The 22037-nt window shown below is 42.5% G+C and overlaps 1 protein-coding gene across 4 annotated transcripts; it reads right to left on the bottom strand.

The window, feature by feature from the left end:
* Positions 1-692: 692 nt before the first annotated feature.
* On the bottom strand, positions 693-21214 carry LOC144940670 (uncharacterized). 4 transcript variants are annotated; one of them, XM_078866959.1, is made up of 16 exons: positions 21131-21214; positions 18066-18220; positions 16313-16392; positions 15968-16074; positions 13122-13282; positions 12345-12416; positions 11687-11836; positions 10834-10958; positions 10271-10357; positions 9520-9618; positions 8605-8772; positions 7850-8068; positions 7556-7657; positions 7314-7376; positions 7010-7108; positions 693-6196 (listed from the first exon to the last, which is right to left on the bottom strand). In XM_078866959.1, the coding sequence occupies exons 2-16, from the start codon at positions 18208-18210 to the stop codon at positions 5483-5485; spliced, it is 2391 nt and encodes a 796-aa protein (XP_078723085.1). In that variant the 5' UTR covers positions 18211-18220; positions 21131-21214; the 3' UTR covers positions 693-5482. The 4 variants fall into 4 exon arrangements, with proteins under 4 accessions (XP_078723085.1, XP_078723084.1, XP_078723086.1 ...); XM_078866958.1 differs by lacking the exon at positions 21131-21214 and adding an exon at positions 20081-20153; XM_078866960.1 differs by lacking the exon at positions 21131-21214 and adding an exon at positions 19786-19938.
* Between the last annotated feature and the right edge of the window lie 823 nt (positions 21215-22037).

Raw genomic sequence — 22037 nt, forward strand, 5'->3', positions numbered from 1 at the left:
ACTGTAGAGGTATTTATTTGGGTTTTCCCCCTCGCAAAACGTGGGCTTTGTATAGTACCACTAAAGGAGGCTTTGGCGCGGAAAAGAAAACCAGGCTTCATTGATGCCTCCCGAGCCAAATTGTTTTGCAGATCAGAGGCATAATTGCAACTCCGATTTTTGTAATAGCTATTCCGACACAACCTCCACCTACAAAGACACCCTTTGGTTGTTTGATAAATCTTGCCAAGTTCCCGATGGATATTAACTCTACAACCCTAGCTTACTATTGTGCAAATTGTTCATACCATCTTGTCCGCAGTTTTATAACATGAACTTTGTACCCTACAGGTTTTGTATAAAACGCCGATTTATATACATTTGAAGAACTTGTGGTGTGTCAATACCTGCTTGCATTTTGGTGCGTTCAACCAAATTAAACTTGGGACACACTGAATCAGGATGCGTACATGTCAACCCCTTAACAGTGCTTACTATATTAGACAAATTCAGACCATATTGGTCACCCCGTGCCTTTATAAATCTGAACGTTCATCCTCCAGTCCCATCACGAGAAACATTTTTTTGCCCGTATTGAAACAGCTGTACGCCGTATGGACCTCAAAACTCATTTTCGTTGCGTGTAAACAGTATGGGTTGACAGGTATGAGCATGATTATTGTGAATATAAATATGCCACTCGGAGACAAGCGTTGCTGTATCATGTTTTATTGAATTAACTCGAAGTTTAACTTCAGCGAGTTGCAGATAACTCACTCACAAGAGGTCAACAACCAAAGTGACGATCTGATACCTTTGATGGGATCTACGGCGCTCTGATTCACCCCAACATGACAACTCGTCTCCCCGACGTTAAAACTAGCGAAACAATTCTAAGCAGGCAACACAAGCGAGTTGTTGACATCACCGTGAACAGGCCCTAGTCACTGGACAAATGAATTACTTCATATGACCTATTGGTAAAATAACACGAAGCGATTATTCGTTAAGACCACTTAAGGGAGCAATATAACTGTCAAGGTGCAGCTCTGTGATTAATTGCTCACTCCAACGATGGTGGAAGGGCCTCCACTAAAGGGAGCTCTAAAATGCCACTCGAAGAGTATTTTGCTCTACTCTTCTTCCACGCTGGCAAAAACGTTTTGAATAAAGTGGGAGCACCCACGATACATTTCACAACACATTACTTGCCAACTCATTAAACAGCAGGTATTCGTAATGAATGACTAATGAATGCTTCTTCAGGTCATCCTGATCAATAGGAACAGGAAAAAAATCGTCGGGCGCGAGGGTTACGTTAATAGAAAACGCAGTGATGGGGCAAAACCGGGTTCGACAAATAAAATATATTATGGGAAACAGGGTTGCGTTCCTGGGTCCAAAATTATCACCCCCTCCCTCTTTGTTTAACAAATTCTAAATTTCTGCCTGTTATTGTTATAAGTCGCTCTCCATTTCTTGCGTGTGCATTCTTTCGATTTTACCGCAACACAAAACCCTCGTCTCCATTACTCTTACCACACCGCGGCACTCACGCCCAACGCTCGCCCCTCGTACTGTCACTTGAATATTAATGATTCGCCATCTAGGTGTCTGTATGACTGACATCTTCGAGTGGACGGCTAGATGCATGTGGCTATGTGAATATTTGCGTTTTGCGTGAGTACGGTTATATTATCACACATTCATTTAAATTCCTTTACACCAGAGGATCTTCCAACAGATGCAGCACTTTCACCTCTTGCAAGCCTATACTACATCTTAGCAACAATCTTAACAGTCATACCACGTATAGCCAAAATATAACTCCGAAACACAGACCTCATTAAGTAAACTGCATAGCCGAAACACGGGTTGGATAAAACCGTGTTCGGCGAGGTTTTCCTATAATCATTTAAGGGATGTTCAATGAGCAGCCACCTGTAATAACACTTAACCATCAGCCAGTTACCCCCAATAATTCTGAATCACTATTGTAATGACTTATCGAAAAAAATCTTGAAACGTGTCCTACCAAAATCGGTAAAATAACGGATAGACGTATTTGTAACAGCAGCAATAATTCAGGAAGCCGCCAAAAAAAATATTAAAATTTTCAATTAAATATCTGCCTCATGGTTAACGTGTCAAACTAGATACTTAGATCACTGTCGCAGTGACCAAAATATGAGGATTTTTTTTTTTTATAAAATACTGTGACGCCTTTTAAAACATATATTCGTGAAGTGACATTTGGGTAACACACAAATCAGATGACGTGGGAAAAATGTAATCATTGCAGCGCTCAATATTAAAGTTATGAACGCTTAAGAAATAAAGCTAAGTGGGCTTAAGAATAAAATTAAGAAAAGAGACAGTGCAACAACATTTTAGAATCAAGGGACCTCCTTTGCCAGTACCAAAATATAATAGGGTTTTCCCCTTTTTTCTGGCAACAAAACAGGTGTTAAGATGTTAAAACACCAAACTGAAACCTTTTACAAGGAATCATGTCTGCATTAACCAGTGCTGTGGTCAGAATGCAAACAAAAAACACTGATAATATATGCATTGTCCTTGAAACTAATTGGTCCACACCAGAGACAGCTTTATTTTGAGCCTCGTCTCAAACGGTGTTAGATCAGAGGACGCCAAAAGGCGTACAGCCCAAAGACAATTGACCAATCAGTTTCAAGGACAATGCATATATTATCAGAGTATGTTTTTTTTTGCATTCTGACCACAAGCATTGTGGTTAATGCAGACATGGTTCCTTGTAAAAGGTTTCAGTTTGGTGTTTTAACATCTTCACACCTATTATCAACATTTTAAGAAATTTCTCCAAAGCCAAAGCGCTTTTGAGAAGTTGCTCAGCCCACAATATTGATCATGACCAAAATAATATTTCTAGATTCTCAAAAAAGCCAAGCTATTAGTACTAATTAAGCAAAGACAGATTAAAACAACTTGAAATCAGCATACAATACTTCAAATCAATATTTTTTACCAGCGAGGTCTTGAAGAATAATGGTAATCCAGTAGAGATTTATGTAAGCACTATCCGAATAATGTGGCACTGCTAATGACAATGTGGAGATAAGTCTGATATCTCAAACATAAAGAGGTTCCACATGAAGATAGTTATATCGTTTGTAGATGCGAGACATTAGACATTAATTATAGAAAAAGCAAACCTGTTATATAATACATCAACACAGTAACATTTTATAAGCTACTTCTGGCCTCCAGTAACTCCCAAAATGATTGTAGCTTTAAAACTTGTCCTGTAAATATAAAAAAAATTCAAACCATATTGAAGCAAATCTATAATTTAACCACCACTAGCAAATGGAGCTTGTGCACTTAAGGTAATAAACAGAAAAAATGTCATGTTATTTTCTCTCATTTACATGGTAAGCTGTTAAATAAGTATAACCCGTAAAAACAAAGTTTTTCACTATAAATCCTTTATATGCGTGGCAGCGAACTTAATATAAAGGATTTAAAAATATATTCGCCTGTGGAGGACGCGGGGATCGATCCCGCGACCTTTGGCATGGGAAGCGAGGGCGCTACCAACTGCGCTACTCCGCCACGGCCTGTGGAGGGGTTACGCTCTGGGCTCTTATACTGTGACGTTCAGCCAAAGCGATGAATGAGTTCTATTTGAATATATATAAAATATATTTTTTTTGCCTAAAAAGTGTAAAATTTTGGGAATTTTTTTTCACGAACATTAATTGTCTGGCACAACGAGTCTGTGTGGAAAATATCAGCTCGATTGGATCACGGGAAGTGGGTTAAAAAACGAGCGAAAGATTTGCACGGTCCTAAGCAAGCAAGCACGCAAGCAAGCAAGAAAGCACGCAAGCAAGCAAGCGAACTTAATATAAAGGATTTAAAAATATATTCGCCTGTGGAGGACGCGGGGATCGATCCCGCGACCTTTGGCATGGGAAGCGAGGGCGCTACCAACTGCGCTACTCCGCCACGGCCTGTGGAGGGGTTACGCTCTGGGCTCTTACACTCTGACGTTCAGCCAAAGCCATGAATGCGTTCTATTTGAATATATGTAAAATAAAATTTTTTGCCTAAAAAGTGTAAAATTTTGGGAATTTTTTTTCACGAACAATAATTGTCTGGCACAACGAGTCTGTGTGGAAAATGTCAGCTCGATTGGATCACGGGAAGTGGGTTAAAAAACGACCGAAAGATTTGCACGGTCCTAAGCAAGTAAGCGAACTTAATATAAAGGATTTAAAAAACATTAACTGTACCACTTCCTAAGTATTTTTAAACGCTTTCATAAAACATTCTAAAAGATACAATTTTCATGCTGTTAACCATCATTGCCAAATGTTGCATTCCAAATGCGACATGGCTGAATGCACTGCACACAATATACTTAGTGGCCTAGTGGTTAGCATGCGTGCCACTGCAAGTTTGCATGTAGTCAATGGTTCAATTTCAGTTTCTGCAGTGCGTTATTTTACCATAATCACCTATGAAGTGAACCCTGTATTGTCATTTACAAATAGTGTATTCAGATCATGGTTATAATTTATTCATGTTAAATTTATCGTGCAGTGTTTTGCAAAGCACATCAGATCTGTAGACTTGCTTCTACATGGCCAAGGCAGCAATTAGAAATATACATACCCAGGATAACGCATATCTTTTAAATGATTATAAGAATCACGAATGGACATGTGGGTTACACAACCATACCGAGGGGAGCTTGAGATAGGTCGCTAAAAGGGCAATTTCATGCTTTAAAGAAGTTATGCTAGAGTTATTTAGCATCGACTTCAGTTTAAGGCTGCAACAAATATTCCAATCACTTATTTATTCAAATAAGCAAGTTATACTGACAATATTTTACGACGTTTAATGCATTTTGCCAAATGACCATGTAAATCAATCCATGCAAAGTATATGCAAATTACATCGAGTTTTCCTGGTAATTACTTCCAGCATGATCGGCCGATTGAGACTGGAAAGCAGGTGGATTGCTTCCCTATTCTGAAAAATTGCCAAATTATGCTGGCTGTAATTACCAGCGAAATGTCATACTCAAATTGTAAATGTTGTAGATTTACTCTCCAACAGACCGGTGGGCTGAAGTAGTAACTAATTGGCATGTTGTTTATGTGACAAACCTTCCTGGCTGTGTCGGGTGGTGGAGAGTTACAACACATTTATACTTACACGATGTAACACAAAAAAACTTCATTATAAATCTCAACAATTGACCATTTAAATAGTATTAAAATGTTGCAGCCTTAAGTTTTCTTGTTTCAAAATACTTGTCACAAATATTGTGCATTTACAACTTGAATTGACTGATTCTAGGTTGCAGCCACATTTATTGTAGCTGTGCTACTCCATTACAAGCTGGAGCATTTGTCAACATCTGATCCAGAGTGGAAATACCATGTGGGATGAGACTGGTGACAAAAATCACTGAAATATGGCCCATGGTATGTTATCATCCTTTCAGCGTTTATGGATTATGCCACTCAATCCCCGTGATGCCATCTACTTCTAAATGCACCTCCTCCATCTCTTCGTCATCTACCCGTGTCAGCTGCACAATTGCCGTCCCTATGTTTTCATTCTTATCCCGCACCTTTCTGTCGCCAATTCCTCTCTCAAAACCTGTGCTGACCACTATTTCGTCCCCAGACCCTCCGAGCATCACCATAGCAGCTTCATCCATCATGGCCACACCCTCTCCCAGAGTCGCCTCCTCCTCGACAACTCCATCTTCTCTTGGTCCTCCTTCCATTCCAAACTTCCCTGCAGTTCCTCCAGTTTTGTTGCTGGTGGCGGCCGTTGTGCTTCTGGGCCTGCCGCGACCCCCCTTCTTGCTTTTCACCGCCTCCCCTTTGGTGCCACCATCAATGTGTTCTTCTGCTGCAGATTCCGCATTGTTGGGAATGCGCTTGGGTCTCCCTCGACCTCGCTTTACCAGGCTTGTGGTGGTGGTGGTGGCACTGTTACCAGCCGGATCGACAGAGCGTCGTGGACGCCCACGTCCTCGCTTGGACAGGGAGCCACCCTTGGGGCGTCCCCGGCCTTGCTTGGGTAACCCGGTTCGTGTGGCAGTGGCACTAGCATCTGGCATGACTTTGTGCTGCTGCTCAGGCCCCCCCTTCTTCTTACTCTTGGTGCCCAAGTTTCCCCCAGAGCTGCTGCTCGACTCCAGGAACCAGTTCTGTGTAGACACAGTAGGATGTGGGGGCATGGCAGTTGGACGAGTGAGAAGATCCCTCATTTCTGTTACTACTGGGCAATAAGAATGCCCACAATATGGACCCCAGAATCTACTTAAAGGTAAACAACACAAATAAAGGCTCTCTTGTAGATACTTACCAAGGCTGTGTGTCCAGGGCTGTCTGACACAGGTTTGTAGCTTATTTAATGCTAAAAGTTACAAACAGCCACGTCATTATAGCATTCTAGTTATATAATCATTAACTGCATTTTCCTTTAGCTAACAATGTAAAACCATCATGAAGAATGGAGTGAGACCAAGATTGAGTGGTTTTGAGAAATTCAATTTGATCATGAATAGCAACAATGTGGCTCATGAATAACGTTTTCAATCGGTGCACATTATCTGCCACGACATATGGATCAGAAACATAGACTAACAAAGATCAATGAACAAAAGATATACAGCATACAAAGAAGCATGGAGATCCATGCTGAGAATTATACGGAGACAGAAAAGGAAACGCATGCCTTTGGCAAACAAATTAAAAGATCAGAGACACTGTTGATTGTTAACAAAAGTGGGCTTAGGCAAGACATTGATAGAAGTAATGATAAGACGATGGACAAGATTGGTAACACAATGGCAAACAGAGAGCTGCTTTAAGTAGAAAGTTTGAGTGACACCACGGGCCAAATGAAACGAGCTGGCAGGGTGAATTTGGCCTGTGGGCTGTGGTTGGGAGAACCCTGCTCTACAGGCGTGAGAGACCGGTGGAATGGGCAGGCCATGTGGGTGTGCAGGGCAACGTACGACGTTGTGCGTGTTGGTGATGTGGTACTTGACCCCACTCTCCGAGCCCAGCTCCTTCTGACAGATGAGGCACTGGTATTGGTCAGTGATGTGCTCTCCCTGAAGAAGACAGAGGAAAAGTTTAAGGTGCACTATCACTGTTTGCACCATCTCTCTTCTGTTGTGTATGTGTGCATTTGCCTGCTGTGCACACATTCACAGTAAGAGGTGCTAAGTGTATGAATTCCATATGTAAGAGTGTGACAATTATAATTCAAATTGGTGCAAAAAAATGAGGCACAGTTCAATATTGATACCAACTAACCTTCTCACAGCTGCTCAAATGTCCTCTCAGCCCAGACACACTTGTGTATGTTGATGAGCAACCCTGACCAAAACAAAACAAATGCATTGTCAAGCAGCTCATACTTATGCCTGTGTCAAAGTAATGAGCCAGCTCTAGGTTTAGATATGGATCCATGCTTTACTCAGTTTCCCTGACACAAGTTATCACTTAATGAGAGACACTTGTGTCATGCAAGGTCATTTCCAAGATGCTTTATTCACCTGGTTGGGACATATGACCTCGCCCTTCTTCTTCACATCCCGACGCCACTTTTCCAGAATTTTCGGTATGAAGTTTGGCAGGTCGGGCTTCGTGTACCTTAGCTGCACACGAAGCACATGCACACATAGGCACATACACAACCTATTACAACCAGCCTGAAAGCCGAGTGAAATAAAAAGAATGGGCAGAGATGCGCGAGCGAATGACTACGTTAGCGAGTGGAAGGGAGTGAACGGGGAATCCAAAAGTGAACAGGGCAACAGGAGATGCAGTAAGCAAGTGGGTGTGCATGCCTGGTTGCTGTGTGGGACCATGTCGTCCTTGATCTTGCGCAGGGGCCAATCGCGTGCCATCTCGCTCACCACCAGCTCATGCATCTGGCGCACCGCCCGCATTGCTGACTTGCGGGGCAAACGATTGCCCTCCGCCCGCATCCCATCACCATTGTCCTCATTGCCATCATCACTGCCCCGCATGTCGTTTTCGCCCCCCATACCTCCTTTGTTGGCAGCCTATGAGAAGCAGTGAAGTAACATTTACTGAACATCCAGGTTGGAGCCCATCAATATTGTTATATTCTTATTGCTGCATTTCTGAGGTGTGCCAGGCAAATGTTGGTACTTTCTAGCATAATACATTGCTTGTGTTTCACAGCTCTGAGGCTTTATAGGTTCAAACCCTGCCCTCTCATTCATGACCATAGGAAAGCATTTACATATCGTTAAAAAAATGTTTTATGCATGCTTAACTCAGTGATGTCACATCCGTTTCTGAAGGTGGTCCACAAGAAAGTGTGTAGCTCCATTTAAAATGTGAGCTACTCAGCCCTATAGAAGTGGGCCACAAGCCTAGCTAGAGATTGCTTGGCATGGAAAGCCTGCCGTGTGTGGGAAGCGAAACCCGAGCCCAATTTTTTTTTTTAGTGGTTGTGGGAACATCATTATGTTTTACAAGGGAGACCTGGTTGATCGTCGTTTACTTTGGCCAACTCATTCAAGTTATTTCCAGTGTCTCTACATTGCAGGCTGTAAGTGTAGGTGGTGCTGACCGGGCTGTGCTTGGCTTTGATGTGGTAGTCGTGTCCCACTTTGGAGTGGTGCTCTCGGCTGCAGTGCACGCACTTGTAATTCATAGCTGCCAGCTCCGCCGTGTTCTTGCCGCAGCGCTTCGCATGGTACTGATACCCCGTGAGGCTCAAAAATGATGCCGTACAGCCCTGCGCAGCGCACACACGCGAATGTGAAGAAGAGCAGGTAACTCTCTGAGTATGCACAATTGAACACAGGGGTACAGAACCGTTTGTTTACCAAGGGCTGATAAGGATTTTTAAATACCTTTGGCGGGCAACCACACAATAATAATGCACAACTTAGTGTTATCCAATAATAGGTAGAACAATTATGATAGATAACATTTACACGTGACAGAGTGGGCTAAAACTAGAAACACAGTAATTCCAGATAGAAAATATTCCTCTCTAATACCCAACTAGTGCGCCGAAGATGCTTGCAGTAACAAATAACGTTATTTGGATGTTTTGAAGTGGTACACATGTGGTCACAGGGCAGCCAAAATGAATACAGCCTGTGGGTCATAGATTTCCTAGTCCTGCTTTAACAGGTGGTGGCGAGATGTTAACTACCTCGCTTGGAATACAGGAGGTTGTGGGTTCGATCCCGACCCTGACGATGCCTGTATATCTGGAGCTTGCATGTTTCTCCCCGTAGTCGCGTGGATTTTTCTCTGGGTCCTCTGTTTTTTTACTGCACATTTAGAAAAATGCGTTTAGTGTTTGGCTACTATAAAGTTGGCGTGATGAAAAGCCACTTTGTGGAGCTATCATGTGGCCATTTTGCTTCTGAAAAAGAGCTATATAGCTCAGTGGGCCTTACCTGGTAAAATAAAAAGTTTAGTATGTCGTGCAAACCATTTTACATGAACTGCATACTGCAAAAATTCTCACCTGCTTTGGACACTTGATCTTGCCTATGCGCTTGATCACCTGCCTCAGTCGTTCCCTGTCAGTCTGCTCGTCCGGCACCTCCCCAGGATTTACCCTCAGCTGGGACAACATGTTGAGAGAGCTCCTTCAGAGTAAACCCGGTCCATATAGTTGAAAAAGTAAAGCTGCAACTATTAACTCCTGAAATAACACATCTACCCATTTTTGCTTCAATTGAATACAAAAATAAACGTACAATTTGCACAGCATTTTCTAATGGAGCCGATTCAAAGATCACAGTTAGATGAGATGGCATCATCGTCATAAATGCATTATACTGGGTATGAATTACGGTGAGATTCCAAAATGTTGGAGGCTCGATGCCAAGCGTACACTTTTTTAAGCTCTGTTGATTTCAGCACTAGCTGAGAGCACACAGCCAATGCCAATGAGAACCTGGGTTAAGAACCTAGGCGATGGACATCTAAGAATGCTGAGGTATGTCACGGGACAAGGCTAGTAGGTCCTTGGTCAAGTCTGAGCTAAGTGATTAAAAAGTAAAACAAAATACAAAGCAGTTCATAAAAGCAGACAGAAGTGGTGACAGCAACAAGATGAAATGCCATAAACTGTCATAAAAAGACTATGTAAGTGAAACAGTGGTGTGGCAAATGCCAATTCAAATGATCCCAACACTTCACTTAACACGCGGGAAATAGGGGAGGTGAGGGTAGTGGTAGAAGTGCAGGGAAAAAGGAACCCTCGTACGCACCCACTGGTTGTGCTCAGCCAACAGGTGGTACTTGATTGCTGCCAAGGACTTGAATTCCTTGGAGCAGTGCTCGCACTTGAGCCCCTCCTGATGGTGGCACAGCATTTCCTTGTTACTCGTGCACTAACATGCATGACCACGTCATTTCGTCCAGAGTAAAGAGGTTTTTCAAAGGGTTTGCCACTTAATATGCGACTTGTATTAGGACTATCACGAGTACCATAGTTAATGTGAATGATAAAGAGCCAAGGTCAGGGAAAGGGTTATTGTACACAAAGGCTATCTAGGTAACAGTGAGCATGAGAAATATAGCTTGGGAAAACACTACAGTTAAGATTTCCTGCAAAAGCTAAATGGCCATAAAATGCAGGAGAAATTTGGTTAAGTCTAATGAGTTAACGTAGAGGCCATGGTTAAAGACAGCATTGAGAATAAATACATGCCATTTGTAAGGTTTAATTATACTAGGTTTAAACGGAATGGTTGTGACTTAATGTTGGATGCTATATGATTAAGAACAACATACGGCTGCAGGTAGTGCCACTCATGCTGGTATCCATCACCTCTGTGCACTCCTGCCGATGTTTCTTGATTCCCTCCACTGTCTTGCGTATGGCAGCGTGGCAGATGGGGCACGACACCTGACCAGTCTCAGCAATCTCTACACTCCACAGCTCCTCTTGGCTCCCTGCATGTGCACACACACCCATGTATAGGCATGAGATTCGCACTTTACCAAATCAGACTGTTGGGTAAAGATATATTTGCAAGCGCCTATTGAGGCAGGCACTCCTCACCACAAGAGGTGATGGGGCTGGGTCAATAGCACTATACACTCTAGAATCCGTCAGGTGGACGACATGTGACATTTCTAGGTCACGGTGCAATTCGAGAATCAATTCTTATTTTGTCTTATTTGCATTGTCTTTTCTGTACAATTTTAAGCCATCTTAAACTCTTACACAGACAATTTCATGCATGTATTTGTGAGCGCATTTGTGAATCGTGACATTACTACCTTTGGGGACAAGTCACACACAGTAGGAAGTGGGGAACCTATGGCCTGCAACCTCATTTTGCACGCCCCATGGCAACATGCGGCCTACGCCAAAAAACTATAATTATCCTTTACTATCAGCATATTAACTGCATTAATGAGGAAAAACAAGGGAATATATTCTCCCTGGAAACACTGTTGCTAATTTCCCATGGTCAGTCTCCTTGTTGCCTTTCAAGTAGTCCTGAGCACATAGTCAATGCATACAGTCCCAGCGTGATCAAAAGTAGTGTCAAATAATGTGGCTGGCCAAAGGTAAGTAAATATTCTACCAGTCCCCAGCAAGGAAAAGGTTCCCCAACCATGCAGTAAAGACAGCAAGAGCCAATGTTGTTCAGGGAAGATGTATGTAGTCTCACCAGGTGTGTATGTTTCAGGGGTCTTGAGGTTCTTGCGCTGCTGGGTGGCCTCCTTCACCTTCCTCCTCTTGCCACGGGTACGGTACGAGTCGTCGTTGTCTTTACCGTCGCTTGAGCTATGCGAGGACTGCCGCTTCCTGTCTTCTGCCGCTGGGATGCGAGGGCATTGAGAAAGGATGCGAGACAAGGCGATGAATAACGGCAAATAATGACATGGGGAATGAGACAATAGTCAACGAGACAGCATAACCAATGAGACTGCATTGCATGTAACAATATTTTGGGATGTGACTCTTCATCAACATTGCCATGAAGGCCGTCGTCCCCCCAAGCCATTGGCCATTCCTCATGGTCTCGTGATGCAAAAATGTAGCATAGAGGCTGATTTCATTGCTCCCATCTCTTCGGTGGTCTTACTCTTAAGGCATTTTCCGTTTCAGCTGCCACTCCATTTTTAAGTCTTGGCTATCGGTCATTGTCTAGCGACTTGTCCTGCCCAAGCCCACTTACTTTAATGATCCATACATTTTTACCAAGTCAAACAACATAATAACGTGTATACAAAGTGACATGGTATCGGTACAAAACGACAATACGTGGAAGCAACGTTGATGCAGTATGGTGATAAGACGACGGTGATAATGTATTATAGTCTCACTGGGCAGAGGGAGATTGCTGTCCTCTGTATCACTTCCAGAGGATTTTGCCGAGTCTAGATTTTTGGAATCACCTACAATGACAATTGAAAACCAACATTAAATAACTCAGATATTCACATCTAGGCTCAAAATGTAAGACTAATTGTATATTGAACCACACCACAAAAACATGCGATTTCATATTCGGAGCTATTATTAGGAGTGAAATCACCCGGAATGCATCCAGACTCATCAGATCTTGGAAGCTAAGCAGTATTGAGCCCGAGTAGTGCTTTAATAGATGACCACCACACATCCAGTTTCGGGTTGTTATAGGTTGTGCCGATATGTGGTGGGCAGCACAAGACTGAAAAACCCCCACTATAGCACCGTACTTTTATGTTCCCACATTGATGATCCTCACTCTCACCAACCTGTATTTACCAGCACGGTGAATAACCTGCACGACATGAGGAAACCCTTAACCAAAAGGGTTGGATGTGTACACATATACATGATCATTTAAGCAAGATCAATCTGGGATCTCAGCGGTGTGGGCTCAGTGTTCCGGCTTACCCCTTATTAATGAAATCTCAGATCAGGTCAAATCATAAGCATATTTGGTATTCACACTATTCTTAAAGCACAAGGCTATCATGAAGGTGCAATGTGTTATAGATGATTGTGGTCTGCTGTATTTTCATAGTAGGGGGCAACATTGCTATGCGGCTTTATTAATTACGTAATTTCTAATGCTGGCCCAATTGAAAGTGCAGCCTAACCGTCGGCGACAGTACCCAATGTGTCGTGTGCCATGGTTTCCTTGAGGGAGAGAAAGTAGGCTGGCTTGCGGATGGCGCCTGTGCGACCCTTAGACCGGCCCCTGCGGCCCTTCGTCGGACTCCCACCATTTCTGTTGGCGTCTTTCTTCAGCAATGCCAGGGTGGGGGCCTGCTCACTACAAAAGGGTAGAGAAGAGCAATTGCATCGGCCATAATCTTCTCAAGGTACACACAGAATAACAATACCTTCTTGTTTTTAGAAAATCTTATCAAGTTATAGGTAAAGACATGCTAATAAAATGCAGGATATTCCATTAGTAGTTATTTACTAGCACAAATTGAAACACGTCAACTTAGAAAGAATATCATGGGACCTGCTTTGCCAGTACCAAAATATGATAATAGGGGTTTTCCCCTTTGTTCTGGCAACAAAACAGGTGTTAAGATTCTAGATTTGAAGCTTTCGTGACTGCAAGGATTCATATTCTTAGGTTTTTTCGGTAAAGTCACGTAGGTAAAAAATTTAAATTAATAAAAGTAAAATAAAAATCACGACGTTTCGGAGGCAACATAAGCTTCCATCTTCAGGTGGAACCGTCACAGCCACGATAGCTGTATCAAGTAAATGAGAGATTACAAGAGCTACCACTCCGTATATATAATGGTTGAAGAGGGGAAGGGCCAAGTACAGCACACTTTTTATTAATATAGTAAGGTGAGGCTTAAGACTAAGAATAGACTGCATAACAAAAGACTGAGCCTTTGTTATGGATAGGTGCGGTTTGTGACTACGACTAGCCTACATAACAAAAGTGTGAAAAAAAGAAAAAACTAAACCTGGTAAAACAAAACTGGCTGTCTATCAATAACCTGTAATAGTTGTCTGTCAAATAAGATGGTCCAAATAAGTGTAGTTAAATCTTTTTTGCATGGTTAATCACATATTTCCAATGATTACTCAGTTTGTAACCATCATCACGGTTGAAATTATGTCTGTGTTTGTATATTTGTATGGCTTCGTGTACAAACCTTTGATGGTAGCCAGGAGGTTTGCAGAGCACCTTGGTCTCGGAAAAGACAATTTCATGAGAGCCGACAGAGTTGTAGCAATGATCGGCAACGTGATGATGGTTACAAACTGAATAATCATTGGAAAGATGTGATTAACCATGCAAAAAAGATTTAACTACACTTATTTGGACCATCTTATTTGACAGACAACTATTACAGGTTATTGATAAACAGCCAGTTTTGTTTTACCAGGTTTAGTTTTTTCTTTTTTTCACACTTTTGTTATGTAGGCTAGTCATAGTCACAAACTGCACCTCTCCATAACAAAGGCTCAGTCTTTTGTTATGCAGTCTATTCTTAGTCTTAAGCCTCACCTCATCATATTAATAAAAAGTGTGCCGTACTTGGCCCTTTCCCTCTTCAACCATTATCTATACGGAGTGGTAGCTCTTGTAAACTCTCATTTACATGATACAGCTGTCGTGGTTGTGACGGTTCCACCTGAAGACGGAAGCTTGTGTTGCCTCCGAAACGTCGTGATTTTTATTTTATTTTATTAATTTTAATGCAAATTTTTTACCTATGTGACTTTACCGAAAAAACCTAAGAATAAGTGTTAAGATGTTAAAACACCAAACTGAAACCTTTTACAAGGAATCATGTCAGCATTAACCAGTGCTTGTGGTCAGAATGCAAACAAAAACTGATAATATATGCATTGTCCTTGAAACTGATTGGTCCACACCAGAGACAGCTTTCTTTTGAGCCTCGTCTCAAACGGTGTTAGACCAGAGGACACCAAAAGGCATCCTTTTCATTACTCTGACAGTACATTGTTTTTGTGCTGTACGCCTTTTGGCGTCCTCTGGTCTAACACCGTTTGAGCCGAGGCTCAAAAGAGAGCTGTCTGGTGTGGACCAATCAGTTTCAAGGACAATGCATATATTCTCAGAGTATGGTTTTTGTTTGCATTCTGACCACAAGTATTGTGGTTAATGCAGACATGATTCCTTGTAAAAGGTTTCAGATTGGTGTTTTAACATCTTAACACCTGTTTTGTTGCCAGAAAAAAGGGGAAAAACCTATTATCTTAGAAGGGATAATCACTGCCCTAACCCTGATAACAGAACATATACAGTGAGATAGCGCTTTGTGTAATGTATGTATGTTTGACCTTTCTTAAAGTACGATGGATGTTTGCAGGTAACAGGTCTAACTAGAATTAAAAGCCAATTGCAATGACCAAAATGAAACTAGGTGATTGTTAAGCATTATCAACATCTCCATGAATGTACTAAGCAATTTATGAGGGGGTGAAGCCCGATATACACTTTATCACAGCACTAGAATGTTGATATAATTCTTGTTTTGAGAACCAATATTTTAAAGACCTCATTCTGAGAGTAGGGGATGGGGGGGGGGAAACCCCAGTATTTTGTATTCTATGGGTCTTTCGGTAAAGCCACGTAGATAGAAAAAATAATAAAAATATCTTGACGTTTCGATCGCAACACAAGCAATCGTCTTCTCTCACCTGAAGACGATTTCTTGTGTTGCGATCGAAACGTCGTGATATTTTTATTATTTTTTCTATCTACGTGGCTTTACGGAAAGACCCATAGAATGTATTCCTGCAGTCACGAAAGCTTTAAGTCAAGACCCAGTATTCTGCTTTTGTTAAGATGTTCATGTAAACAAAACTATAGTTACAGGACACTATCAAATATCAGGATATCATATAAAAAGTAAAAAAAAACTCAATATATAAGGTTAACACCAGTGTAACCCAGACAGAATGTAGGCCTCTAGTACTATGAGAGGTATAGACGTCTGTGGGGGACAAGACCAACCTCCCGTCTGCGTGGCTCTCCAAGTGCTCCTTCAGTTGATCCTTGTCGGCGAAGGTGGCGCTGCACTGGGTGCACACGTGCGCCATTGCGTCCACCACCCTGGATACCTGTATTCCCACACATACATGCACGCCCGAGCATGCAACACTGTTTTTGTCGATAGGTGGTAGTGACCGGTGGAATTCTATTACCTTTTCATCAACCCAAAGATGAAACTTACTTTGTTAAACCAAATGACAGCCCATTGCAACACACTGGAAGCTGCTGGCCAAAACAGCTGCTGCTCCTTCTTCATGAAGAAAATGTGTCCTTTGGGGCTGGAGGCTCAAAGACCCTGGGCCTCACCTTAGGCTGCTGGGGCAGAGACTGATCCTTCCTTGGTCGCCCTTTCTTCTTGGTTACAATAGCTGGTGTCTCCATATTTTCTGGAGAGATAAAAATACATTATAGCCTCATCACAGTGCTTACTTTATGTAACATCTGGTCAGTAGTAATTGCATGGATAAAAGAGAATGTAAGGTAATGTATTGCCATTGTGCTGGTACCATTTGTCATCTTCAATTGTAGTGTTAATTTGACAATTCCCTTATTTCACTACCAACTGAAACATAGCAAATAGTAAAGAAAATGTACACCTTAGCTGTGCAATAATCTAGCCAATGATTTGATTTAAATGGCTGCTCTAGATGTCAGCACAATGTACCAGCACTGCTAAAATAATGGGATCAAATCTTAAGCTTAAGGCACATTTTCAAGTGTAACAGGGCATGTAGCATTTTCAAAAACGATAGTGCAATTTTTTTTTATTAATTTGAAATTACCTTCATTTGACCCTAGTTTTCAGGCTGTGCAAGGAAGATGCATTTGAGACATCGGTGGTAGCTATGGTGATCGTCTAAAATCGTTGACTGAAGTCTCAACATTCTGAAATCAAGATGACTGCACTATAAAGGATACACACTTGTACATATATAGCCCTTTTGTCAATTCACTCTCTGTGCTGTGTTGGTCTTGGCGGTTATTTGACAATACTTGTACCTCCCCACCCCAGGATTGTAACCATATCGTGGTGGTGGGGTTTGTGTTCAAATAACCCTCAGAGCTATGCTGCCTCAAGTCTTGTACTCCTAGTAGAGTCTCCTTTGGCAAACAGGTCTGGAGGGGAGGTTCCAGACAAATAACGATCCACTTTTCACTCTCTCGGTCACGTCATCAGGATGCAAAAGGAACGTCTTCCACGTAAGGTCCTGTATTGCCAGCTGGACTTAGACCACCACTCTAAAGGGGGCCAAAAAAGGCACTAACAAGGACCAACTGAAGGCTGCCTGAACCCTACCCAGCTGAAGGACTGACGCAGAACGCTGCATCTGGTGCCAGCTCTTCCAGCAAGAAGTGTCGAAGCTCAGAGGACCGAAGTGAGCTAAGGAAAAGGAAGCTTCTTAAGAGTCATGAAGCCAGAATAATCCCTTCAAGTTCATTTATTATTTTAAGTTCATTTATTAGGTATAGCCCTGTGAGCCATTCGGCTCTTGAATCGGGTGCAACCCCAACAAACAAAAACATGAACAAAAAACATCTTAAAGTGAATACTGTATGTGACTAAGTGCAAACAGAAAATCCAAGAAAAGACAGCAAAATATTGCAGAAAAAAACACCGTACACCAACACTGTGTGCAATCAGCGACTTCACCTGCTCTGTCCGCAGCAGACACTGTGGGTCGAGTATTGGACTTTACAGTCATACAAAATCCCATAAATAGAGGCAGAGGAAGAAGGTCATCATCACCTTGAATGAACTTCATCTCAGTTAGTGCGAGTTGGTGGAGGGGAGCACAGACATAATAGCGGATGGTGTTCTGCAATGTTTTCCGCACTGCCTTCATGGTAGCCTTATGCAGAAGCCTATAACGAGGTGTTATATGCATGGTGGTCCCCCACCTAAACACTATCCAGGCTTATCCTGCTAATCTTCTGAAATTGGGCGAATTCCGGATTACTGTGTATTGCAGGGATGCGTAGAAGTACTGTTGATTTTTTTATGCAATACCCTCTGCCCTCCCCCACCACACTTATAAGCTGGATAAATTAAATGTGGCACCTGTTGCTTCTTCTTTCCTCGCAGAGACATCTACATCGTGAAGCTTAGAACGCATGCGCCCGCCTTTGCGTGCAGATGGAGACTGCTCCTGTGAAGGTACGGTTGACTTGCTCGGAGAGCGAGTCGCCACCTGGACAAGGGACATGATACGGTTCCTGTTCGTAGTTCACACACACGCGCGCACACACACACAGAAGCCAGGCATCAATATACAAGCTTGTGGGAAAACACATAACCGTGTTGGCATGAGTACAAATTCACGCGGATGCATTTGTAGACATGTTTACATACTCACCAACAAATTTGCTTTCAGAATTAATGCGACTACTTTATTGATATAATTAGACTAATTCGTTGATTAGAATCATAAACTGTATTTAGAATTGAGGAATCCGTCCTGTAACTATCAAAAGATGGTCGTGGCAGTGTCACTGCCGAGAAGCCACATTTTGAAATCTATTGGGAGATTCTTGAACTAGTACTTACAATTCTCAACGTTTCCCCATGCAAAAACGCTATATTACCAAGAAACTACGCGTTTGCTAATCTCTTTAAAAAATAAAATAACCTCTTTTCTCTCCGCCTCTTGAAGACCAATTGTGTTGCGATCGAAAAGTCGTGGTTTTGCTTTTATTTTCAATGTATTTGTATTTATAATTTTTTTTCTATCTACGTGACTTTACCGAAAGAACCAAGACTTTGAATTCCTGCAGTCACAAAAGTTTTAATTTGACTTTATATTTCTGAATCTCATCCATAATATTTTTGACACTCATGCTTGTTATATCGACACCAGGACCCATATCTTCAACAAAGTCCTGGCTTATAAACATTTGCCAGTTCACCCGCATCAATTAAATCAAGCCTGTACTGGTGAGACACTGAATATTGAAACCGGTCCAGATTTGCTTTAGACTTAACAAGTGCTGAATTTAAGCAATCACATAAGGCCGTGGGGCCCGATGGGTTGTATATTAAAATATATTTCAATATACAGTAATGCAAATATGGTGACATTGTCTATTTTCTTCATACATGGTGAACTAAAAACTCGATATAATCGATACATCGTTACCACCCTAGTGGCCAGTAATGTCATGGCACTGTTACAAGCAAATATACCGTACGATAGCTAATGTAATGTTTCAATATGCAATGTAGTTTTAAAAAAAGCCCCTTTACTAATATATAATTTTATAATGTATACACTTGAATTAAACTAAGGTAAATGTAATGTGATTTTTTTTGTAATATCCAATACATTTCATTAACCAAAAACGTGAAGCATTCTGTATTTTAATGAAAAATATATACATTTAAAAACATTGAACGTAATCAGTAACTTATTACGCCATGCAAATAATAATTGCAATGGTTTTTTTCATAGCAGCAGGCCTCAACTGTAGCGCAATAAAAGTTGTAAATTGCTCGAGCATTTAATTACAAAATTGGCCCGAAATACGTTAGGCGTCGTTATTTATCGATTATAATGTCAGCATTTGTAATATGTAAAATAAATACAATGAAACAGTTTAAAGCTGCAGCAAGCCCACCACCCCCCCCCCTTAACGTTCCCTCGCAGATAACCAATCGGTTACAAGCGACACGAGAGGACGCAACTGAACAAACACGGCACATCGGGAAAAGAAACGAATCGCAACAGTGGCGAGAGTAAGTTATCCCCGAGGCGTTGAGCAAAAAAAAAGTCGACACATCTTACGCGCACGCGTTCACCGAACAACAAAGAACAGCCGCTGCCAATAAGTTGACGGCTTCCACACAGCCGCTCTCGATAAAATGGCGTCCGAGGCGACAAAAACAAAAGCGCGGCAAGCGACGACGCCGCCGTAAACGCCGCGCAAGATGCAAAAACCGTGGTCAGAAGGAAATTTAAAATATCGTCTCGCGTGCCTGTCGTGTAACAGCGCAAACGAAGTATGTCGGTAGCCGCAATACAAACAAAAAAAATATTACGATTTGAAATGTTTCCCCCCCCTTCCCCCAGAGTTCACTACCTCCGCATTCGTTTTCCCCTCCGTCAATGGCAGCGCCCCCCGCCCCTTTCTCGCGCAGTTCCCGCAATTTTTTTTTAACCCGACGCCATTTTGGCGGCCATATTAGGTAGGGTAGCCCCGAGGGGGAAATAGCCCCCCCCCCCGTTTTTTTTAACCTGAGGCCATTCCGGCGGCCATATTGGGTAAGGGGAGCACCTTTCCCCTCTCACCGTTCCCGCTTTTTTTAACCGACGCATATTGGGTAGGGCAGCCCCCGCCCCCCCCTTCTCGCGCAGTTCCCGCATTTTTTTCAAACCGACGCCATTCTGGCGGCCACATTGGATAGGCGAGCCCTGAGGGGAAAATAGTCCCCCCCCCAATCCCCCCTAACGGGTTCAAACAATCAAGTAAAACAATTAATCAGTTAAAAAAAGCAATCGATCAGGTAAAAATAATCTATCAGTTCAAAAATCTATCAGTTTAAAAATCGATCAATTAGTCTGAGATCAGCCAATCTTCTCATTTGTTTCGTGCATCTGATATGCGCAGAGTAAACAACTACAACGGTGTCTCGCCGTGACGATGTCACAATTCGCATTGTGTGGATCGAACATTGCACGTCCCTCGTACTTTGTGGTCTGCTAAAGGGGGTTTTCGATGGCGCTGCGAGTCGCTTCTCGATCAGCCCCGGGACGAACCCAGCCGTAAGCTGTACCCACTCGTCATAGCCGTCAACCCCGTGTCAGTATCTCATCACAGACCAATTCAGACCTCATTGGTCAACCCCGTGCCCCTTATACATCTCAACGTTTATCCTACAAAGTCCCGTAACAAGGGAGAAGCACGAACACATGTCTACTCAATTTCCCTGTACAATAATGCGGGTAAACAGTGTGGGTTATCAGGTACGCCACGGTCACATCGCTGGTGGCAACAGCAAAAGCGCGCCACCGCGCAAAATACGAAAACCGCGAGCAGAGGAAACAGAAAAAAACATCGTCACGTGATGCCTGCCGTGTAACCACGCAAACCAAGTTAAAATCCGTCGAAATTTACGAGAAAATATATTACGTTTGAAATTCGTTATCCCGCCTCAAGAGTTCGGACACCTTCTCGCCTTCGTTTTACCGCCGTAAATGGAAGCCACCACTCCCCCTCGAAGCCCCGCCCCCTCAAGACCACGCCCCCTCGAAGACACGCCCCTCTTAAGGGCCCGCCCCCTCCTAAGGCCACGCCTTCCCTCGAAGCCACACCCTCTCGAGGCCACGCCCTCCCTTGAGGCCACGCCCCCTCTCGAGGCCCCGCCTTTTTAAAAATCTGACGCCTTTCCGGCGACCATCTTGGGTTGGTTCTCGATTTGAAGCTTTAGTGACTGCAAGGATTCATATTCTTAGCTTTTTTCGGTAAAGTCACGTAGGTAAAAAATAAAAATTAATAAAAGTAAAATGAAAATCAAATAAAAATCACGTAGGTAAAAAATAAAAAATTAATAAAAGTAAAATATAAATAACCGATTTTTATTTTATTTTACTTTTATTCATTTATATTTTTTACCTACGTGACTTTACCGAAAAAAACCTAAGAATATGAATCTTGGGTTGGGTAACCCCGAGGGGGGGGGGACTTATCCCCTCTTTAAGGGTTTCAATCAATCAGTATAACAATCAATCAGTTTAACAATCAATTAGTCAGTCTTTAAACAATCAGTCAATCTTGTCCTTATTTGCTTCGTACGTCTGATTGCGTTTGTGCGTAATATGCGCAGAGCAACAACTGCAATGGCTACGTTCAGATGGTCTAAGCCAGACGATGTCACAATTCGCATTGTGTGGATCGGGCATTGCATCCCTCTCATACTTTGTGGTCTGCTAAAGGGGTTTTCGATGTCGCTGCGAGTCGCCGTGGAGTCGTTTCTTGGTCATCTCCTGGGACGAACATTGCCTTATTGGCCACCCCGTGCCCCTGATAAATCTCAAAG

This window comes from Lampetra fluviatilis, chromosome 23 (assembly GCF_964198595.1).
Source record: "Lampetra fluviatilis chromosome 23, kcLamFluv1.1, whole genome shotgun sequence".
NCBI lineage: Eukaryota > Metazoa > Chordata > Hyperoartia > Petromyzontiformes > Petromyzontidae > Lampetra > Lampetra fluviatilis.